This window comes from Bombina bombina, chromosome 5 (assembly GCF_027579735.1).
Source record: "Bombina bombina isolate aBomBom1 chromosome 5, aBomBom1.pri, whole genome shotgun sequence".
Classification (NCBI taxonomy): domain Eukaryota; kingdom Metazoa; phylum Chordata; class Amphibia; order Anura; family Bombinatoridae; genus Bombina; species Bombina bombina.
Window position 1 is genome coordinate 755,826,100 of NC_069503.1, and position 19,451 is coordinate 755,845,550.

Here is a 19,451-nt window from a genome sequence, read left to right on the forward strand (position 1 = left end):
TTTGACAGGGACGACGCTTGTATTAGAATGTCGTCCAAGTAAGGTACTACTGCAATGCCCCTCGGTCTTAGAACCGCTAGAAGGGACCCTAGTACCTTTGTGAAAATCCTTGGAGCAGTGGCTAACCCGAATGGGAGGGCCACAAACTTGTAATGTTTGTCCAGAAAGGCGAACCTTAGGAACTGATGATGTTCTTTGTGGATAGGAATATGTAGGTACGCATCCTTTAGATCCACGGTAGTCATAAATTGACCTTCCTGGATAGTGGGTAGAATCGTTCGAATGGTTTCCATCTTGAACGATGGTACCCTGAGAAATTTGTTTAGGATCTTCAAATCCAAAATTGGTCTGAAAGTTCCCTCTTTTTTGGGAACTACGAACAGATTTGAATAAAATCCCATTCCTTGTTCCCTTATTGGAACTGGGTGTATCACTCCCATCTTTAACAGGTGTTCTACACAATGTAAGAACACCTGTCTCTTTATTTGGTTTAAGGATAAGTGAGACATGTGGAACCTTCCCCTTGGGGGTAGTTCCCTGAATTCCAGAAGATAACCCTGAGAAACTATTTCTAGTGCCCAGGGATCCTGAACATCTCTTTCCCAAGCCTGAGCAAAGAGAGAGAGTCTGCCCCCTACTAGATCCGGTCCCGGATCGGGGGCTACTCCTTCATGCTGATTTGTTAGCAGCAGCAGGCTTCTTGGCCTGCTTACCCTTGTTCCAGCCTTGCATCGGTTTCCAGGCTGGTTTGGGTTGTGAGGCATTACCCTCTTGCTTAGAGGATGCAGAATTAGAGGCCGGTCCGTTCCTGAAATTGCGAAAGGAACGAAAATTAGACTTATTCTTGGCCTTGAAAGGCCTATCTTGTGGAAGGGCGTGGCCCTTTCCCCCAGTGATGTCTGAGATAATCTCCTTCAATTCTGGTCCAAATAGAGTTTTACCTTTGAAAGGGATGTTAACCCCTTAAGGACCAGCGACGTACCCTGTATGTCGCTGGCCTTTTTTTGGGACTTGATTGTTTTAAAGCGCGGTTTTGCCACCAGCGTTGCGACTGCTCTATTCCACAAAGCCTTCCTGGAGGGAGGGCATTAATAGCGTGTTCTTGCTAGACTTGTGCTATTATGTCCTGAAAAAACCCTTAACGACCAGTGACATACAGGGTATATTGTGGTCATTAAGGGGTTAAGCAATTTTGTCTTGGATGACACATCCGCTGACCAAGACTTTAGCCAAAGCGCTCTGCGCGCCACGATTGCAAACCCTGAATTTTTCGCCGCTAATCTAGCTAATTGCAAAGCGGCATCTAAAATAAAAGAGTTAGCCAACTTAAGTGCGTGAACTCTGTCCATAACCTCCTCATATGGAGTCTCTCTACCGAGCGACTTTTCTAGTTCTTCGAACCAGAACCATGCTGCTGTAGTGACAGGAACAATGCACGAAATGGGTTGTAGAAGGTAACCTTTCTGTACAAAAATCTTTTTAAGCAAACCCTCCAATTTTTTATCCATAGGATCTTTGAAAGCACAACTATCCTCGATAGGAATAGTAGTGCGCTTGTTTAGAGTAGAAACTGCCCCCTCGACTTTAGGGACTGTCTGCCATAAGTCCTTTCTGGGGTCGACCATAGGAAATCATTTCTTAAATATAGGGGGGGGAACAAAAAGGTATGCCGGGCTTTTCCCACTCCTTATTCACTATGTCCGCCACCCGCTTGGGTATAGGAAAAGCGTCTGGGTGCACCGGAACCTCTAGGAACTTGTCCATCTTGCATAATTTCTCTGGAATGACCAAGTTGTCACAATCATCCAGAGTAGATAACACCTCCTTAAGCAGTGCGCGGAGATGTTCTAATTTAAATTTAAATGTCACAACATCAGGTTCAGCTTGATGAGAAATTTTTCCTGAATCTGAGATTTCTCCATCAGACAAAACCTCCCTCATGGCCACTTCAGATTGGTGTGACGGAACAATTATCATCAGCGCCCTCCTGCTCTTCAGTGTTTAAAACAGAGCAATCGCGCTTTCTCTGATATGTAGGCATTTTGGATAAAATATTTGCTATGGAGTTATCCATTACAGCCGTCAATTGTTGCATGGTAATAAGCATTGGCGCGCTAGATGTACTAGGGGCCTCCTGCGTGGGCAAAACTGGTGTAGACACAGTAGGAGATGATGTAGTATCATGTCTACTCCCCTCATCTGAGGAATCATCTTGGGCAATTTCATTATCTGTGGCAGTACTGTCCTTACTTTGTTTGGACGCTATGGCACAATTATCACACAAATTTAAATGGGGAGACACATTGGCTTTCATACATATAGAACATAGCTTATCCGAAGGCACAGACATGTTAAACAGGCTTAAACTTGTCAATAAAGCACAAAAAACATTTTAAAACAAAACCGTTACTGTCTCTTTAAATTTTAAACAGAAAACACTTAATTACTGAATATGTGAAAAAGTATGAAGGAATTGTTCAAAAATTACCAAAATTTCACCACAAAGTATTAAGAGTATTGCACACCAATTTTCAGAGCTTTAACCCTTAAAATAACGGAACCGGAGCCGTTTACAAATTTAACCCCTATACAGTCCCAGCTATAGCCTTTGCTGTGACCTAACCAAGCCCAGAGGGGAATACGATACCAAGTGACGCCTTCTAGAAACTTTTCCAGCTACTTTCAGATCCTCACACATGCATCTGCATGTCTTGCTCTCAAAAACAACTGGGCAGTAATGGCGCGAAAATGAGGCTCAGCCTACAACTGGGAAGGCCCTCCCTGACTGGAAAAGGTGTCTAACATAGTGCCTGCCGTTAAAAAAACGTTCCCCAAGTTTATAAATGTGAATTATCAGCATAAACATGTATAAAATGCCCAAATAAAGCAATCGATTTAGCCCATAAAAGTGTCTACCAGTTTTATAGCCCATATTAAGCCCTTTATTCTGTTTGCTTGACTAAGAAAATGGCTTACCGGTCCCCATGAGGGGAAATGACAGCCTTCCAGCATTACATGGTCTTGTTAGAAATATGGCTAGTCATACCTTAAGCAGAAAAGTCTGCTAACTGTTTCCCCCAACTGAAGTTACTTCATCTCAACAGTCCTATGTGGAAACAGCAATCGATTTTAGTTACTGTCTGCTAAAATCATCTTCCTCTCACAAACAGAAATCTTCATCCTTTTCTGTTTCAGAGTAAATAGTACATACCAGCACTATTTTAAAATAACAAACACTTGATAGAATAAAAAACTACATTTAAACACCAAAAAACTCTTAACCATCTCCGTGGAGATGTTGCCTGTGCAACGGCAAAGAGAATGACTGGGGTGGGCGGAGCCTAGGAGGGACTATATGGCCAGCTTTGCTGGGAATCTTTGCCATTTCCTGTTGGGGAAGAGATATTCCCACAAGTAAGGATGACGCCGTGGACCGAACACACCAATGTTGGAGAAAGTGTGGTTATTTAATTTTATTGGCTTGCAGTTTTTTCAATTCAGATTCATGCATTAAAAAGTATAATTATGCAAAAAAATTATATATATATATATATATATATATATATATATATATATATATATATATATATATATATATATATATATATATATATATATATATTTTTTATATTTTTTTTTTTTATTTTTTTTTTTTCTCAGCAGCATTCGCACATATGAGTTCTCTGAACACCAGCATTCAAACACCCCACCTTGTCAGAGTCAGCAGTGATTTGTATGATCCAGATAAAGTATTACATTTTAAATAACTTTCCAACTTACTTATTTTATCTTGTATGTTTCTCTATTTTTTTGTATCCTTTGTTGAAGAAGCAGCAATACACTGCTGGGAGATAGCTGAACATATTGCTGCTCCTAAGTCTACTTAGGTATGATTTTCAATGATGGCTACCAAGAGAACAAAAAGCTAATTTGATAATAGAAGTAATTTGGAAGATGTTTAACATGGTATGCTCTGTCTAAATGCCAGTTTCCCCTAACAAAATGATGATGGTTAGCCTCCTTACCTACTCCAGTAACAAGTCTGGATTGGCTATTCCAGAAAAGGCAAGTGAAGGTTAGCCATCGAAAAAGGAAAAAAAAATATTTACACTTGCCTGATATATGTTAATTTATTGAAAGACAACAGATTTTGAATTTACAAGGTGCTTCATGTCCCTTTAAGGGTGCATATCGGAGCACAACAGTTTATTAAATGTTTTGGCGTTTTTTTCAATGACTAATAACAACAATTCCCACAGCTCTACCAGTGGACAGGGACTTGCTTCAAGCCTGAAAACAATACTAGAGATGCAACAGCCAAGAGGCTCTACTGGTACATGACGCAAAGGGCAAGAGACTGACTACACCTCATCCTTTTCCCAATAAACCTGCAAGGGCTATTTGTTTATTTGTTCCATTGCACCAGGTATTCATATTCCAGACCTACTTTAGTTTACTTTATAGTACTACACATCAGTGTTCAAATACGTTCACTCTTTTGGATTATTATAGATCATTTTGTTACTATCAACTCTCAAAGGGATAAATGAAAACAACAAATGTTCCATTGTCTCCAGAGACAGAAGTCTCACAGATGGGATCTGTATTTTTTTAAGTGTCTACTGCTTATGTTATACTTGTGAATCCTGTTCTCTTATACGACAATCCACCCCACCACCAAATGTTATCGTATTTAGAAACCAAGTAAATATTTGAGGGTAGATTTGCATTTTGAGAATTTTAAAACTGTCTACCAAACAATAATGATATTATTACTAGATCAATACAGATGTAATTTAACCCAATTGACCATTTGTGTTTCTGGCAATCAGAGAGATAAATCACTATGGTATCTTTATTTCTGGTAAAGAGTTTAAAGGGACAGTTCACTCAAAAATGTTCTCTAATTTGTTCCCAATGATCCACTTCACCTGCTGGAGTATATTAAATCGTTTACAATGATTTCCTTTACCCTTATATTGGCATTTAAAATTGTCGTTTTAGTCTGTGGTATCCCCAACTATCCTGAAAGTTTCTGGCCTTAGGTCCAAGCTATAGATAAGCTGTATAAACACAGCCAGCAGAAAAAAATGTTACACTCCAAGTGGGGTATAGAAGAGATAAGGTAATAAAATGTTCATTTTCCGTTGTTCTCTAAGTATTGGTGTTTGGTTTACTGACAGATAAGATAAAGAAGCATGTATATGTACATAATGTGATAAAGTAATGAGATATGATCCCCAAGGCAGAACATGCAGTGATCTGAGATGTCATTGCAGAAAATGCAGCATGTCTGCAGAAAGAATAGGACACATGCAGGAACTGTTAGTTAGCGATTTAACTTTTCAGCGCTGCTCCGCATCAGGCTTTCCTGGTCTGTAAAAGCTATGACTCCTGAATGTAAGACATTCTTGTAAGCAATTTTTAACTACATTTTTACTGCAGAAAATTTTTCAATAAAAAAAAAATCTCATTACAGAAAGTAGAGAAAAGTTCTGCCTCTGGGGATATGATTATACCTACAAGCTCAACCCATTTTATTAGGTTGTGGCTTCAAAACACAAATCAGCTAATTCATATACACAAATTAACCTTAAAAAGCAAATCTCATACATTTTATACTCCATAGTTGATAAAAAAAAGTAATTGGAAACACATTAAGGGAAAAACTGTTTTAGTATAAAGCCCCTTTAACAATTTGGTGTGTGTGTGTCTGTGTTGTTGGGTTGTTCTTGCCGATTGGTGGATAAATTCACCCACCAATAAACAAGTGCTGTCCAGGGTCTGAACCAAAAAAATAGCTTAGATGTCTTTCAAATAAAGCTAGCAAGAGAACAAAGAAAATTTGATAATAGGAGTCAATTATAAAGTTGCTTAAAATTGCATGCTCCGAAAGAAAAAAAATTGGGTTCAGTGTCCCTTTAAAACAGCATGCTCTGTCTGAATTAACGTTTTGACTTTCGTGTCTCTTCAGCATAAATGTACTGTAATAACAAATAATAACAATAACAATAACAATAACAATAATAATAATAATAATAATAATGTACTTCGGTTATCAGGGGAAAAAACAAAAAACACACACTACACAGCTACAAGAAGGCATGAGAGCACACTTTTGACAGCACTGTCCCTCTCAGACAGCATCAAATTAAATAAAATAGAAAAAAAAAAAAAGCGCTTGAGAAAAAGAACAATCCTGCTAAACCTCAGTTAAACCCCTCCAGTTCGAACTACTAACCACAATGTACAAAGCAGAGGTAGCGCTAGAAAGCACGGATAAATAACTATATATGTAGCGGTGTAAATATACAAAGTATCAATTCAAATAACTAAAAAAACAACTGTACTTAAAACAAGTCAGTACATGATTCCCAAACCGAGGAAAAAGCCTGGACATGCTTAAGTGTTTATGCAATGGCCTTCTATTGGCTGATTTGAATAGCCAATAAAATTTCACTTGCTCTTATCCTATTGGCTAATTTAAAAACAGCCAATAGGATTTGAGTAGCTTTCATCCTATTGGCTGATTTGAATTGGAAGAATCAAATCAGCCAATAGGAATTCAAGGGACGCCATCTTTAATCGCGTACCTTTAATTCATTATTCAGTGTACGGCGGAGATCGTACGAAAAGGATCCTCCACACTCCATGGCTCCGCGGTCGCCGGTCTTATGTTCCAGAGTCGCCGGTCTTCAGCTCTGAAGTCTTCAGCTCCGCTCCGTGCAGGATGTTCCTGGAAGAAGAAGAGGTTGCGCTTGGAAGAAGACTTCACCGCCTGGAACAGGACCTTCTCCGCCGGACTTCAGGAACCGCCTGGGGGTTAGACTTAGGATTTTTTAAAGATTTTTTTTTGGGGGGGGGGGGGGGGGGGGGGATTTGTTTTATTTAGATTAGGGATGGGCAGAAAAAAAACTAAATGCCCTTTTAAGGGCAATGCCCAAACAAATGCCCTTTTCAGGGCAATTGGTAGTTTAGGTTTTTTAGTGTTAGGTTATTTTATTTGGGGGGGGGAGGGGGTTACTGTTAGGGGGGGGCTTTGTGTATTTTCTTGAAAAAAAAGCTGATTATCTTGGGGCAATGCCCTGCAAAAAGCCCTTTTAAGGGCTACTGGTAGTTTATTCTTAGAGTAGGGGGTGTTTTTATTTTGGGGGTTCTTTTATTTTCATAGGGATTAGGTTTAATTTTGTTAAATTTGGTAAATTGATTTTTTTATTTTCTGTAATGTTAGCTTTTTTTTGTAACTTTAGAATGTATTAGTTTAGGTAATATGGGTTTATTTAATGGGGTATTAGGTTAGGAGGTGTTAGTGTACTGTACTTAGATATTTAAATAGTTATTTGCGTTGTGGGTTATGGCGGTTTAAAGGGTTAATAAGTTAAATAGGTTTATTGCGATGTAGGGGTTTTGCGGTTTAGGGGTTAATAGGGTAAATAGGTTTACTGCTATGTGGGGTTTAGGGGTTAATACTTTGTGTAGGATTTTTTTTTGTTATATTTCGTGCGGCCGGTGTTTTGTTTTTGTTTTTTTATACTTGATGCGGACGGTTAGGTTTTTTTTTTTATAAATACTTTAAAGTAGGCGATTAGTTGTTGCTTTTGTAATGCTCCATTTGCCTTTGCTGCATCCCGGTGGATCCCGAAAATGGCAGGCCATTTTCGGATTTCACCTGGATGCAGCTTTGCAGCATCCAGGTGAACTCTTTTGTCCTTGCGCTGTCAACATTCTATTGAGGATGCGTGCGCAACTGGCGACGGACATTACAAACGCAATTATAGTATAGATTTGCTTTGTTCCCTTGGTAGTATTTTTTAAAAGCTAAACCTAGCTAGGCTCAAACTTATTTCTAAACCGTTAAAACCCACCTCTTAGCTCAGAGCATTTTGAATGTTTTTCACAGTTAGACAGTACTAGTTCATGTGTGTCATATAGATAACATTGTGCTCACTCCCGTGGAGTTATTTAGGAGTCTGCACTGTTAAGCTAAACTGCATGTCTGTCAAAAGCACTGAGATAAGGGGTCAGTCTGCAGAGGCTTAGATACAAGGTAATCACAGATGTAAAACGTATATTAATATAACTGTTGGTTATGCAAAACTGGGGAATGGGTAATAAAAGGGATTATCCATCTTTTTAAACAATAACAATTCTGGTGTAGACTGTCCCTTTAAGTACAGTTGTTTTTTTTAGTTATTTGAATTGATACTTTGTATATTTACACCGCTACATAACAGAATTTATTCTTACCTGATAAATTACTTTCTCTTGTGGTGTATCCAGTCCAAGGATTCATCCTTTACTTGTGGGATATTCTCCTTCCTGACAGGAAGTGGCAAAGAGAGCACACAGCAGAGCTGTCCATATAGCTCCCCCTCTAGCTCCACCCCCCAGTCATTCGACCGAAGGTTAGGAAGAAAAAGGAGAAACCATAGGGTGCCGTGGTGACTGTAGATTAAAATTAAAAACCACCTGTCTTAAAATGACAGGGCGGGCCGTGGACTGGATACACCACAAGAGAAAGTAATTTATCAGGTAAGAATAATTTCTGTTTTCTCTTGTAAGGTGTATCCAGTCCACGGATTCATCCTTTACTTGTGGGATACCAATACCAAAGCTTTAGGACACTGATGAAGGGAGGGAACAAGACAGGTACCTTAAACGGAAGGCACCACTGCTTGTAGAACCTTTCTCCCAAAAATAGCCTCCGAAGAAGCAAAAGTATCAAATTTGGAAAATTTGGAAAAAGTATGCAGCGAAGACCAAGTCGCTGCCTTACAAATCTGTTCAACAGAAGCCTCATTTTTAAAAGCCCATGTGGAAGCCACTGCTCTGGTAGAATGAGCAGTAATTGTTTCAGGAGGCTGCTGGCCAGCAGTCTCATAGGCCAAACGGATGATGCTTTTCAGCCAAAAGGAAAGAGAGGTAGCGGTCGCCTTCTGACCTCTCCTCTTACCAGAATAGATAACAAACAAGGAAGATGTTTGTCTGAAATCCTTAGTTGCTTGTAAATAGAACTTTAAAGCACGAACCACATCAAGATTGTGTAACAGACGTTCCTTCTTCGAAGAAGGATTAGGACACAGAGAAGGAACAACAATTTCCTGGTTAATATTCTTATTAGACACAACCTTAGAAAGAAAACCAGGTTTGGTACGCAAAACTACCTTATCTGCATGGAAAACCAGGTAAGGTGAATCACACTGTAGAGCAGATAACTCTGAAACTCTTTGAGCAGAAGAGATAGCTACCAAAAACAAAACTTTCCAAGATAAAAGCTTAATATCTATAGAATGTAGAGGTTCAAACGGAACCCCTAGCAGAACTGAGAACTAAATTCAGACTCCATGGCGGAGCGACGGGTCTATAAACAGGCTTGATTCTGACTAAAGCCTGACTAAACGCTTGAACGTCAGGTACCTCTGCCAGACGTTTTTTTTTTTTTTTTTTTTTTTTTTACACAAAGACAAAGCAGATATCTGTCCTTTTAAGGAACTAGCTGATAATCCTTTCTCCAACCCTTCTTGGAGAAAGGACAATATCCTGGGAATCCTAATCTTACTCCATGAGTAACCCTTGGATTTGCACCAAAAAAGATATTTTCGCCAAATCTTATGGTAGATTTTCCTGGTGACAGGCTTTCTAGCCTGAATCAGGGTATAAATAACCGACTCAGAGAAACCACGCTTTGATAGAATTAGGCGTTCAATCTCCAAGCAGTCAGACGCAGAGAAATTAGATTTGCATGTTTGAAAGGACCTTGTATTAGGAGGTCCTGCCTCATTGGTAGTGTCCATGGTGGAACAGATGACATGTCCACTAGGTCTGCATACCAGGTCCTGCGTGGCCATGCAGGCGCTATTAGAATCACCGAAGCCCTCTCCTGCTTGATTCTGGCAACCAGACGAGGGAGGAGAGGAAACGGTGGAAAAACATAGGCCAGATTGAAGGACCAAGGCGCTGCTAGAGCATCTATCAGCACCGCCTGGGGATCCCAGGATCTGGACCCTTAAAGAGGAAGCTTGGTGTTCTGACGGGACGCCATCAGATCCAATTCTGGAGTGCCCCATAGCTGAGTCAGCTGGGCAAAAACCTCCGGGTGGAGTTCCCACTCCCCCGGGTGAAAAGTGTGACGACTTAGAAAATCCGCCTCCCAGTTATCTACTCCTGGGATGTGAATTGCTGAGAGATGGCAGGAGTGATCCTCCGCCCACCTGATTATTTTGGTTACTTCCGTCATTGCTAGGGAACTCCTTGTTCCCCCTTGATGATTGACGTAAGCTACAGTCGTGATGTTGTCCGACTGAAATCTGATGAATTTGGCCGCAGCAAGCTGAGGCCATGCCTGGAGAGTGTTGAATATCGCCCTCAGTTCCAGAATGTTTATCGGGAGAAGAGCTTCTTCCCGAGACCATAAACCCTGCGCTTTCAGGGAGTCCCACACTGCGCCCCAGCCCAACAGACTGGCGTTGGTCGTTACGATGATCCACTCTGGTCTGCAGAAACACACTCCCTGAGACAGGTGATCCTGAGGCCACCACCAGAGAAGAGAATCTCTGGTCCCCTGGTCCAGCTATATTTGAGGATACAAATCTGCATAATCCCCATTCCACTGTTTGAGCATGCATAGTTGCAGTGGTCCGAGGTGTATCCGTGCAAAAGGAACTATGTCCATTTCCGCTACCATTAGCCCGATTGTCTCCATGCACTGAGCTACAGATGGCCGAGGAACGGCATGAAGGGCTCGGCAAGTGGTTAAGAGTTTTAACTTTCTGACCTCCGTCAGAAATATTTTCATTTCTACCGAGTCTATTAGAGTTCCTAGGAAGGAAACTCTTGTGAGGGGGGAGAGAGAACTCTTTTTGATGTTCACCTTCCACCCGTGAGACCTCAGAAAGGCCACTACAATTTCCGTGTGAGACTTGGCTCTTTGGAAAGTCAACGCCTGAATTAAGATGTCGTCTAGATAAGGCGCCACTGCTATGCCCCGTGGTCTCAGAACCGCCAAGAGGGAGCCTAGCACCTTTGTGAAAATTCTGGGAGCAGTGGCCAACCCAAAAGGAAGAGCCACAAACTGGTAATGCTTGTCCAGAAAAGCGAACCTGAGAAACTGGTGATGATCTTTGTGGATAGGAATGTGCAGATACGCATCCTTTAAATCCACGGTGGTCATATATTGACCCTCCTGGATAATTGGTAAGATTGTCCAAATGGTCTCCATCTTGAATGATGGGACTCTGAGGAATTTGTTTAGAATTTTGAGATCCAGGATTGGTCTGAAAGTTCCTTCTTTCTTTGGAATCACAAACAGGTTTGAGTAAAACCCCAGCCCTTGTTCCGCAATTGGAACTGTGCGGATCACTCCCATTGTATGTAGATTTTCTACACAGCGTAAGAACGCCTCTTTCTTTGTCTGGTCTGAAGACAGACGAGAAACATGGAACCTTCCCCTTGGAGGGGAGTCCTTGAATTCTAGAAGATATCCCTGGGATACAATCTCTAAGGCCCAGGGATCATGTACATCTCTTGCCCAGGCCTGAGCGAAGAGAGAGAGTCTGCCCCCTACTAGATCCGGTCCCTGATCTGGGGCTACCCCATCATGCTGTCTTGGAGGCAGCTGCAGGCTTCTTGGCCTGTTTACCCTTGTTCCAGCCCTGGTAAAGTTTCCAGGCTGCCCTGGGTTGTGAAGTGTTACCCTCTTGCTTTGCAGCAGGGGAGGATGAAGTGAGACCGCTCCTGAAATTCCGAAAGGAACGAAAATTATTTTGTTTATTCTTTGTCTTGAAGGACTTGTCCTGGGGGAGAGCATGGCCTTTTCCCCCAGTGATTTCTGAAATAATCTCTTTCAATTCAGGCCCGAAGAGGGTCTTTCCTTTGAAAGGGATGTTCAAGAGTTTGGATTTTGACGACACATCGGCCGACCAGGACTTTAGCCATAGCGCCCTGCGCGCCAAAATGGCAAAACCTGAATTTTTTGCCGCTAACTTAGTTGGAAAGCGACATCTGTGATAAAAGAATTAGCCAACTTAAGAGCCTTAATTCTGTCCATAATGTCCTCATATGAGGTCTCCGTCTGAAGCGCATCTTCCAGCGCCTCGAACCAGAAAGCAGCTGCAGTGGTTACAGGAACAATGCACGCAATAGGTTGGAGAAGAAAACCTTGTTGAACAAAAATTTTCTTAAGTAAACGCTCTAATTTTTTATCCATAGGGTCTTTGAAAGCACAACTGTCTTCTATAGGTATAGTTGTGCGTTTAGCAAGTGAAGAAACAGCCCCCTCCACCTTAGGGACCGTCTGCCACGAGTCCCGTATGGGATTAGATATGGGGAACATTTTCTTAAAAAACAGGAGGGGGAACGAAGGGAATACCTGGTTTATCCCACTCCCTAGTAACGATATCCGCAATCCTCTTAGGGACCGGGAACACATCAGTGTAAACAGGAACTTCTAGGTACTTGTCCATTTTACACAATTTCTCTGGAACCACCATAGGGTCGCAGTCATCCAGAGTAACTAATACCTCCCTGAGCAATAAGCGGAGGTGTTCTAGTTTAAATTTAAAAGCCAACGTATCTGAATCTGAGGAGAAACTTTTCCTGAATCGGAAATTTCTCCCTCAGACAGCACATCCCTCGCCCCCACTTCAGAGCGTTGTGAGGGTATATCTGATACGACTACTAAAGTGTCAGAATGCTCAGAATCTGTTCTTAAAACAGAGCTATCACGCTTTGCAGGTAACACGGGCAGTTTAGATAAGAACACTGAGAGGGTATTATCCATAACTGCCGCCAAGTCTTGCAAGGTAAAAGAGTTAGACGCACTAGAGGTGCTAGGCGTCGCTTGAGCGGGCGTAACTGGTTGTGACACTTGGGGACAGGTTGACGGGCTAACCTCGTTACCTTCTGTCTGAGAATCATCTTGGGCCACATTTTTAAGTGCAACAATATGTTCTTTAAAGTGTATAGACATATCAGTACATGTGGGACACATTCTGAGAGGGGGTTCCACCATGGTTTCTAAACACATTGAACAAGGACTTTCCTTGGTGTCAGACATGTTTAACAGACTAGTAGTAATATAAACAGGCTTGGAAATCACTTTAATCAAGTAAAAACACACTTTGAAAAAAACGGTACTGTGCCTTTAAGAAATAAAAAAGGCACACAATCTTGCAAAAACAGTGAAAAAATGTAGCAAACTTTTCGAATTTTTTACAGTATGTACCTAAAGCATTAGTAAGATTGCACCACTAGCAATATAAACGATTAACCCCTTAATGCCCAAACCGGATCGACAGTAGTAAAAAAAAAAAAAAAAAAACTGTTAAAGAAACTTCAGCACCTTGCCACAGCTCTGCTGGGGCCCTACCTGCCCCCTTAGGACCAGATTTGTGGGGAAAAAAAGCTTCTTATAGGCCCTCAAACTGCAGCAGGACCCTCCATGTGAAGCAACCTGAACTTTTAGTCAAATTAACTGCGCATCTGAGGCGCGAAATTAGGCCCCTCCCACCTCACTCCGGTGCTTGTGAGGCCTAAATAATCACTCCCAAGTGTTTTAGTAATAGCCATGTGGATAATAACCCCTGAAAGAAACCCAAAAGGAACCTTCAAAGTGTCTCAAAAAACTAAATTTTTCAATAAAAACCGTTTGCCATTAAATAGTGTCAACCAGCATAAACTAGCCCTGTTATGTAATTCCATACTTAGTCTCTGAATACAGCTTATCCTTCCCTCATGGGGATATTATCAGTCTCTTCTAGCATTATTCACAGTCTTGTCTAGAAATAAATGACTGAACATACCTTATTGCAGCCTAACCTGCAAACCGTTCCCCCCAACTGAAGTTTTCTTGCACTCCTCAGTCCTATGTGGGAACAAAAGTGGATTTTAGTTACAACATGCTAAAATCATCTTCCTCCCTGCAGAACTCTTCATTCCTTTCTGCTAGAGAGTAAATAGTACACACCGGTACCATTTAAAATAAACTTTTGCTTGTAGAAAATAAAAACTACAATTCTAACACCACATTCACTTTACACTTCCGATTGCTTAGAGTCGGCAAAGAGAATGACTGGGGGGTGGAGCTAGAGGGGGAGCTATATGGACAGCTCTGCTGTGTGCTCTCTTTGCCACTTCCTGTCAGGAAGGAGAATATCCCACAAGTAAAGGATGAATCCGTGGACTGGATACACCTTACAAGAGAAATATAGTTATTTATCCATGCTTTCTAGCGCTACCTCTGCTTTGTACAATATAACAGAAAAATCAGAAATATATCAGAGCGCCAAATAACAATGGCAAGGTCTAGATGAAACCATATGTGCAGGAAATTTTATTCATACAAATATAATACATAAAACATGAATTTGGTACATAAAATGGCAAATAAAACAAATAAATCAAGGATCCAAGATTTCACAATGTATAAAAAGCCCAAGTTCTTGGGTGATTCACAATGTTGTTCAACAGTGGCAGGTTAACAACATAGAATTGTGCAATTGTCTTGCTGAGGTTTAGTCTGGGAAAAAAATATATATATTATGGACCCAAGGAGGTGAGATAGCAGTGGTCCTACTAATTGTGGTATAAGGTGTCAGTTGATACTTATATCAAAGTGTTTTAACAGGTGTCTATTAAATAGTAATTTGTGTGATCAGAGAGTTTAGCTAATGATCTCCATATGTTGAACCTTATATCAAAGTGATTGATTAGTGTGGCTTTCCAATTAGTAATTTATATGAACAAAGAATTTAACTAGTTGCCTCCGTGAAGGGTGATATTACAATATAAATAAGCTTTGTGAGATGAAAAATGCAGATGATGTAAAACTTCTGTGTGTCAAAAACAAAAAAAAAATAAAAAAAATAGCAATAGTGAAAAGACATCATAAAAAAAACGATAAGCAAAGAACAGTGTGTGCACACAAAAACTTGATTAGTGCAGATTGTATATACAATCTGTCTAGATAAACAATGGACAGTCAGAATGCAGTCTTCACAATTGTGCAAATACAATCCAATATCAAATCTTTATAAAAAATGTTCCATAGTGGAAAACTTCCAAGTGCAAAAAGAGAAAACGAAAAAACTTAGTTCTGAATAAGTGTGAACAATCACACAACAAATAGTGAATGTCAGATTGTGATAATATGTGTAGTGGTTTTCTCCCAATGTTAGGTGCAATATGTCTTCTATGCAGTAGCCCAAACGATAATTTCAACTTGCTGCAGAGATAATTCCTTCTGCCAAAAAGAAATCAATAATAGTGTAGATAGTTTAAAATAAGTAATATTACCAGAGTATCACTCACCAGTCGACGCGTTTCGGTCATACACTGACCTTTATCAAGACTGGTTTTACATTACAATGAAAGTCTTTAAATACCCTGTTTAGTAATTGCCTTTTTTCTCTTTTTTTCATAATACCGGAAGTGAGTTTATCAACTTCCGGTTTCACGTTAGGCTAATATATCTATAAAGTTTATATCTAGCAATTAATGTTATCTTTTAATATCGATAGAAACACTGCATATATTTTCTGTGCCTGAAAGGATCTGTTTTTTAATCATTTATACATTATAGCAAATCAAAAAATAACAACTGGACATTAAAGGTTCAGTGTGATATCTCCTTTACAGTCAATACCACCTTCATAATTGGGGATAACTACCAAACCGATGAGAGTGCTGGAAAGGGTATTTAAATCTAAAATACACTGTCATTAGCATCTTGATAAAGCCCAAATACGGGTGAAATGCGTTGAGGCAGTGTCGGTTGGTATACTGGCATAAACTACTTATCAGTTATCACGAAAGTGCACTGACACTTTGGAACTTTTCATCTCGTTTTGGGTTTCTGCTATTAAAGGAGGACAAGTTCTTGTGTACATTAAATCTAAAGTGCAAGGGATAGAGGATCGCTCCATAGCAGACTGAAGAAACCACCAGCAAAGAGCCTTGCGCAAATCAGAAACCAATAGGGATCGACAGAGACGTCATCAACCTGGGACTTGAGGTGAGACGCAAGAAAAACGGCGAAGAAGGTAACACAGCTAATGACGGTTACAGTATCTAAACTATTCACACCCTATTTAGACTGTACAAAGAGAGGTAAACAGGAGGTGTGGTCACAGGACACATGTTGATATACAGTAACGTTCGGAATACTTTATAGAGTTATAGTGTCCCAAAGAGTTTTTATTAATTTGGAGGTATTTTGCCTAGAGCCATTTACAGTTGCCTAGCTTGGAACACTTGTTTCAGCCTATGACAGGCTCCATTCCCTAAGATTCCGGATCTGATCAAGTAGTTCTGGGGAGAAGTCCCCTTATATATTTTACATTTTTACTGCTTTTATTTTATGTGTGATATTTGCATGTGCGATTTTTTATGTATATGAACAGATTTTGTACATTCTAACTAACCAGTTATTATTAGAGAGTTGTTATTTGCAAAGACCATCGTCTGATAATATGTGTATACAGCTATATATATATATATATACATACACACACACACACACACACACACACACACACACACACACATACATATACATATAAGGAAGGCTACTAAGTTTCATATTAGTTTGAAAATACACAAGTTATTATTTTATCTAAAAGGGACATTAACTTCAAAATGTAATGTTAGTGGTTTGGAAAGAGAACACAATTTTAAGAAATGTTCCAATTTACTTCTATTATCAAACTTGCTTTGTTTTCTTGGTATCTTTTGTTGAAGAGTAAAACTAGGTAATCTCAGGAGCATGCACGTCTTTAGCAATCGATTGCAGCAATGTGGGCAACAATTTATAGCACTACTAGAAACATTGTTACAAATACTGCTGCCACAAGGTGTTAACCCTTTCATGCTGGGGCAAATGTTTGCTTGAAATAAACTTGAAAAAGTAAATCAAGCGATTTCTACGTCAGGAACGGATCATGGGTGACCGTCTATGATGTGAAGCACGCCACCAGTCGGATTTTCCATTAAAGGGACATTGAACCCAAATTTTTTCCTTTCGTGATTCAGATATAGCATACAATTTTAAGCAACTTTCTAATTAACTCCTACTATCTAATTGTATTCATTCTTTTGGTATCTTTATTTGAAAAGCAAGAATCTAAGTTTAGATGCCGGACCATTTTTTGTGAACCTGGGTTGTCCTTGCTGATTGGACAGCACCAATATACAAGTGCTGTCCAAGGTTCTGAACCAATAATCGGCTGGCGTCTAAGCTTAAATGCCTTCTTTTTCAAATAAAGATAGCAAGAGAATGGAGAAATTTATAATAGGAGTAAATTAGAAAGTTGCTTAAAATTGCATGCTTTATATGAATTAAGAAAGAAAATATTTGGGTTCAGTGTCCCTTTAACTAAAGCCAGGAAGCCAAAAAAAGGAAGATTTTTTCCATGCCGTCCTAAAGGCGTTAAGCCCAGCGAATGGAGGATGGCATTAACCATCCTAACAGAGTCTAGGGGTTAAAGATGTGCACATTCTTGAGGCTACTCAAGTTTACTCAACAAAAGGATACCAAAGGAACAAAGCAAATTTGATAAGATGTAAATTGGAAAGTTGTTTTTTTGCTTTTTTTTTACATAGCATGCTCTATCAGAAACATGAAGGTTTAATTTTGACTTTACTGTCCATTTAAAGTAACAAATACAGCATTAAAAGAAAAAAGTTTTGATGTCAATCCTAGGTGAAGTGGGGCTTCTCAGCATTAACACAGGTGATGATTGTTACTTGTGTTGTATAACAACCAGCTATGGTGGGCATGCATACAAGGCCAATATAGCATTATACATAATGCTAAAACCCCAGCATCCTACTGACTTCCATATTACAATATGCAAATAAAAGGCAATACTAATACTACTTTGTCACCCCTGTTCCAAAAAAAAAAAAAAAAAAAAAAAATTCTGTGTGGAAACATACTACCAGGTACCTGTTGCCATGGATAAGTGTGAATCTGAAGCATCACGCTGCCAGAGCAAGGAGCTAAGCGATGCTTCAGGAACATGCTATGTTTAATTTCAGAACATGCAAACATTTAACGTGCCCATTATACGTGGACTTGAATGAAGCAATAAACGCTTTCTCCTTTAACTGCATTGCGAGTTGACGTTCAGATGTGTCAGATGAGTGTGGGAGGGGAGACACGCACGTGTAAACAACAGCACACAGCGAGCAAAACAAACTCCTCTCCTGTAAAACTCCTCAATCCAAAGCCAGGAGATTTAGAACAAAAATAAAGGGTGCTTATGTTTTGCACACAAGGACAGGCATGCTTACCAAAACATTGCTAAAAGCATTCATACACACCAGCTTACAGTAGGCTATACGCCCTAATTTGGCTGTCACTAAGAACCTCGCTGAGCTCCTTACCCTGTGCAGATGACCTGCCCCGGCTGCACACATAGCTCCAGCACAACTCCAGCCCGATCTGATTTGACTTTCCTTTCTGGCACTCTGTGTGGCTTTCCCGATTCATCGTGGACACGCTGCTCTCTGGCATCCGCACCAGGGATCGAGACTCCTAAGGCCAGTACTGAACCGATCTGCACAGATCCCCCCACTGAAACCTTCCATTCCATCAAGCGCAAAGGCCGGGGCCCCGGGTACCGCACTTCACAGGTCTGGCCCGGTGGTCGGGGCACCTCAGGCTCATCATGTATTCTTTGCTGCATGTTTAACATCCCCTTGGCAGCCCCGCGGGGCCGACCGATTCCTATAGCCCGCGGTTTCTATGGCAACAAGTTCGGCACTGCGCGGAGCCACCACGTGACGCGGACGAAGGAGGAGCAGTCTGCGTGTCGCGGATTTGTATCTGACAGCTAGGTACATTCAGGGGTCCATGTGAGGGGGTGCGGCCCACTTGTAAACAGAAGGCCGCGCTATGCGAGGAGCCAGTAAGGAGGTTGAGCTTATTTTCCGCAGCTGGCTAGCAGTTCCCGGGCCACGCCCTCTTTCACCTATCGGTGCGCACACTAGAGATGATGGCGATAGGAGGAGGGGAAACTCTCGCAAGGATAAGGTTCACCGTCTTCCCGCTTTGGTGAATTATCTTGCGTACAGGGGCGGGCACAAGGGGAGGCGCATTGCGTCAGCAGAAAACGTACTGAACGTCTAGTTTGCTAGAACAACCCCTTAATGGCGCCATGTTACTAGAGGCAGTTATATGTCTGTAAGCACGAAGTTTGTAATTACTAGTACTACACGTTATACATACACGTGTAACAAACTAGTTGTGCTTAAACGTGTACAGTTATTATCTCATCTCATTATTTATATATTTGCTTCTAGTTTCGCGACCAGATAGCTACGAATAGTGCCTATGAATTGTGAAGCGTTGTGTATTGGTATATAGAATTGTTTAAAGTAGAATAGAAACTGAAAAGTTTCACAAACCTTATCTTGTTCCTGAAATTATTTGGAAACGCTATAAAAACTGTTGA

At 40.6% G+C, this 19,451-nt stretch overlaps 1 protein-coding gene across 1 annotated transcript in view; it reads right to left on the minus strand.

Moving 5' to 3' along the window:
- CTDP1 (CTD phosphatase subunit 1) overlaps positions 1 to 19,078 on the minus strand; it is a 750,130-nt gene extending 731,052 nt beyond the window's left edge. Inside the window, exon 1 of the mRNA XM_053715845.1 lies at positions 18,382 to 19,078. Within this exon, the coding sequence (XP_053571820.1) occupies positions 18,382 to 18,692 (311 nt within the window). The 5' untranslated portion in view covers positions 18,693 to 19,078. The remainder of the gene's footprint in view (positions 1 to 18,381) is intronic.
- Between the last annotated feature and the right edge of the window lie 373 nt (positions 19,079 to 19,451).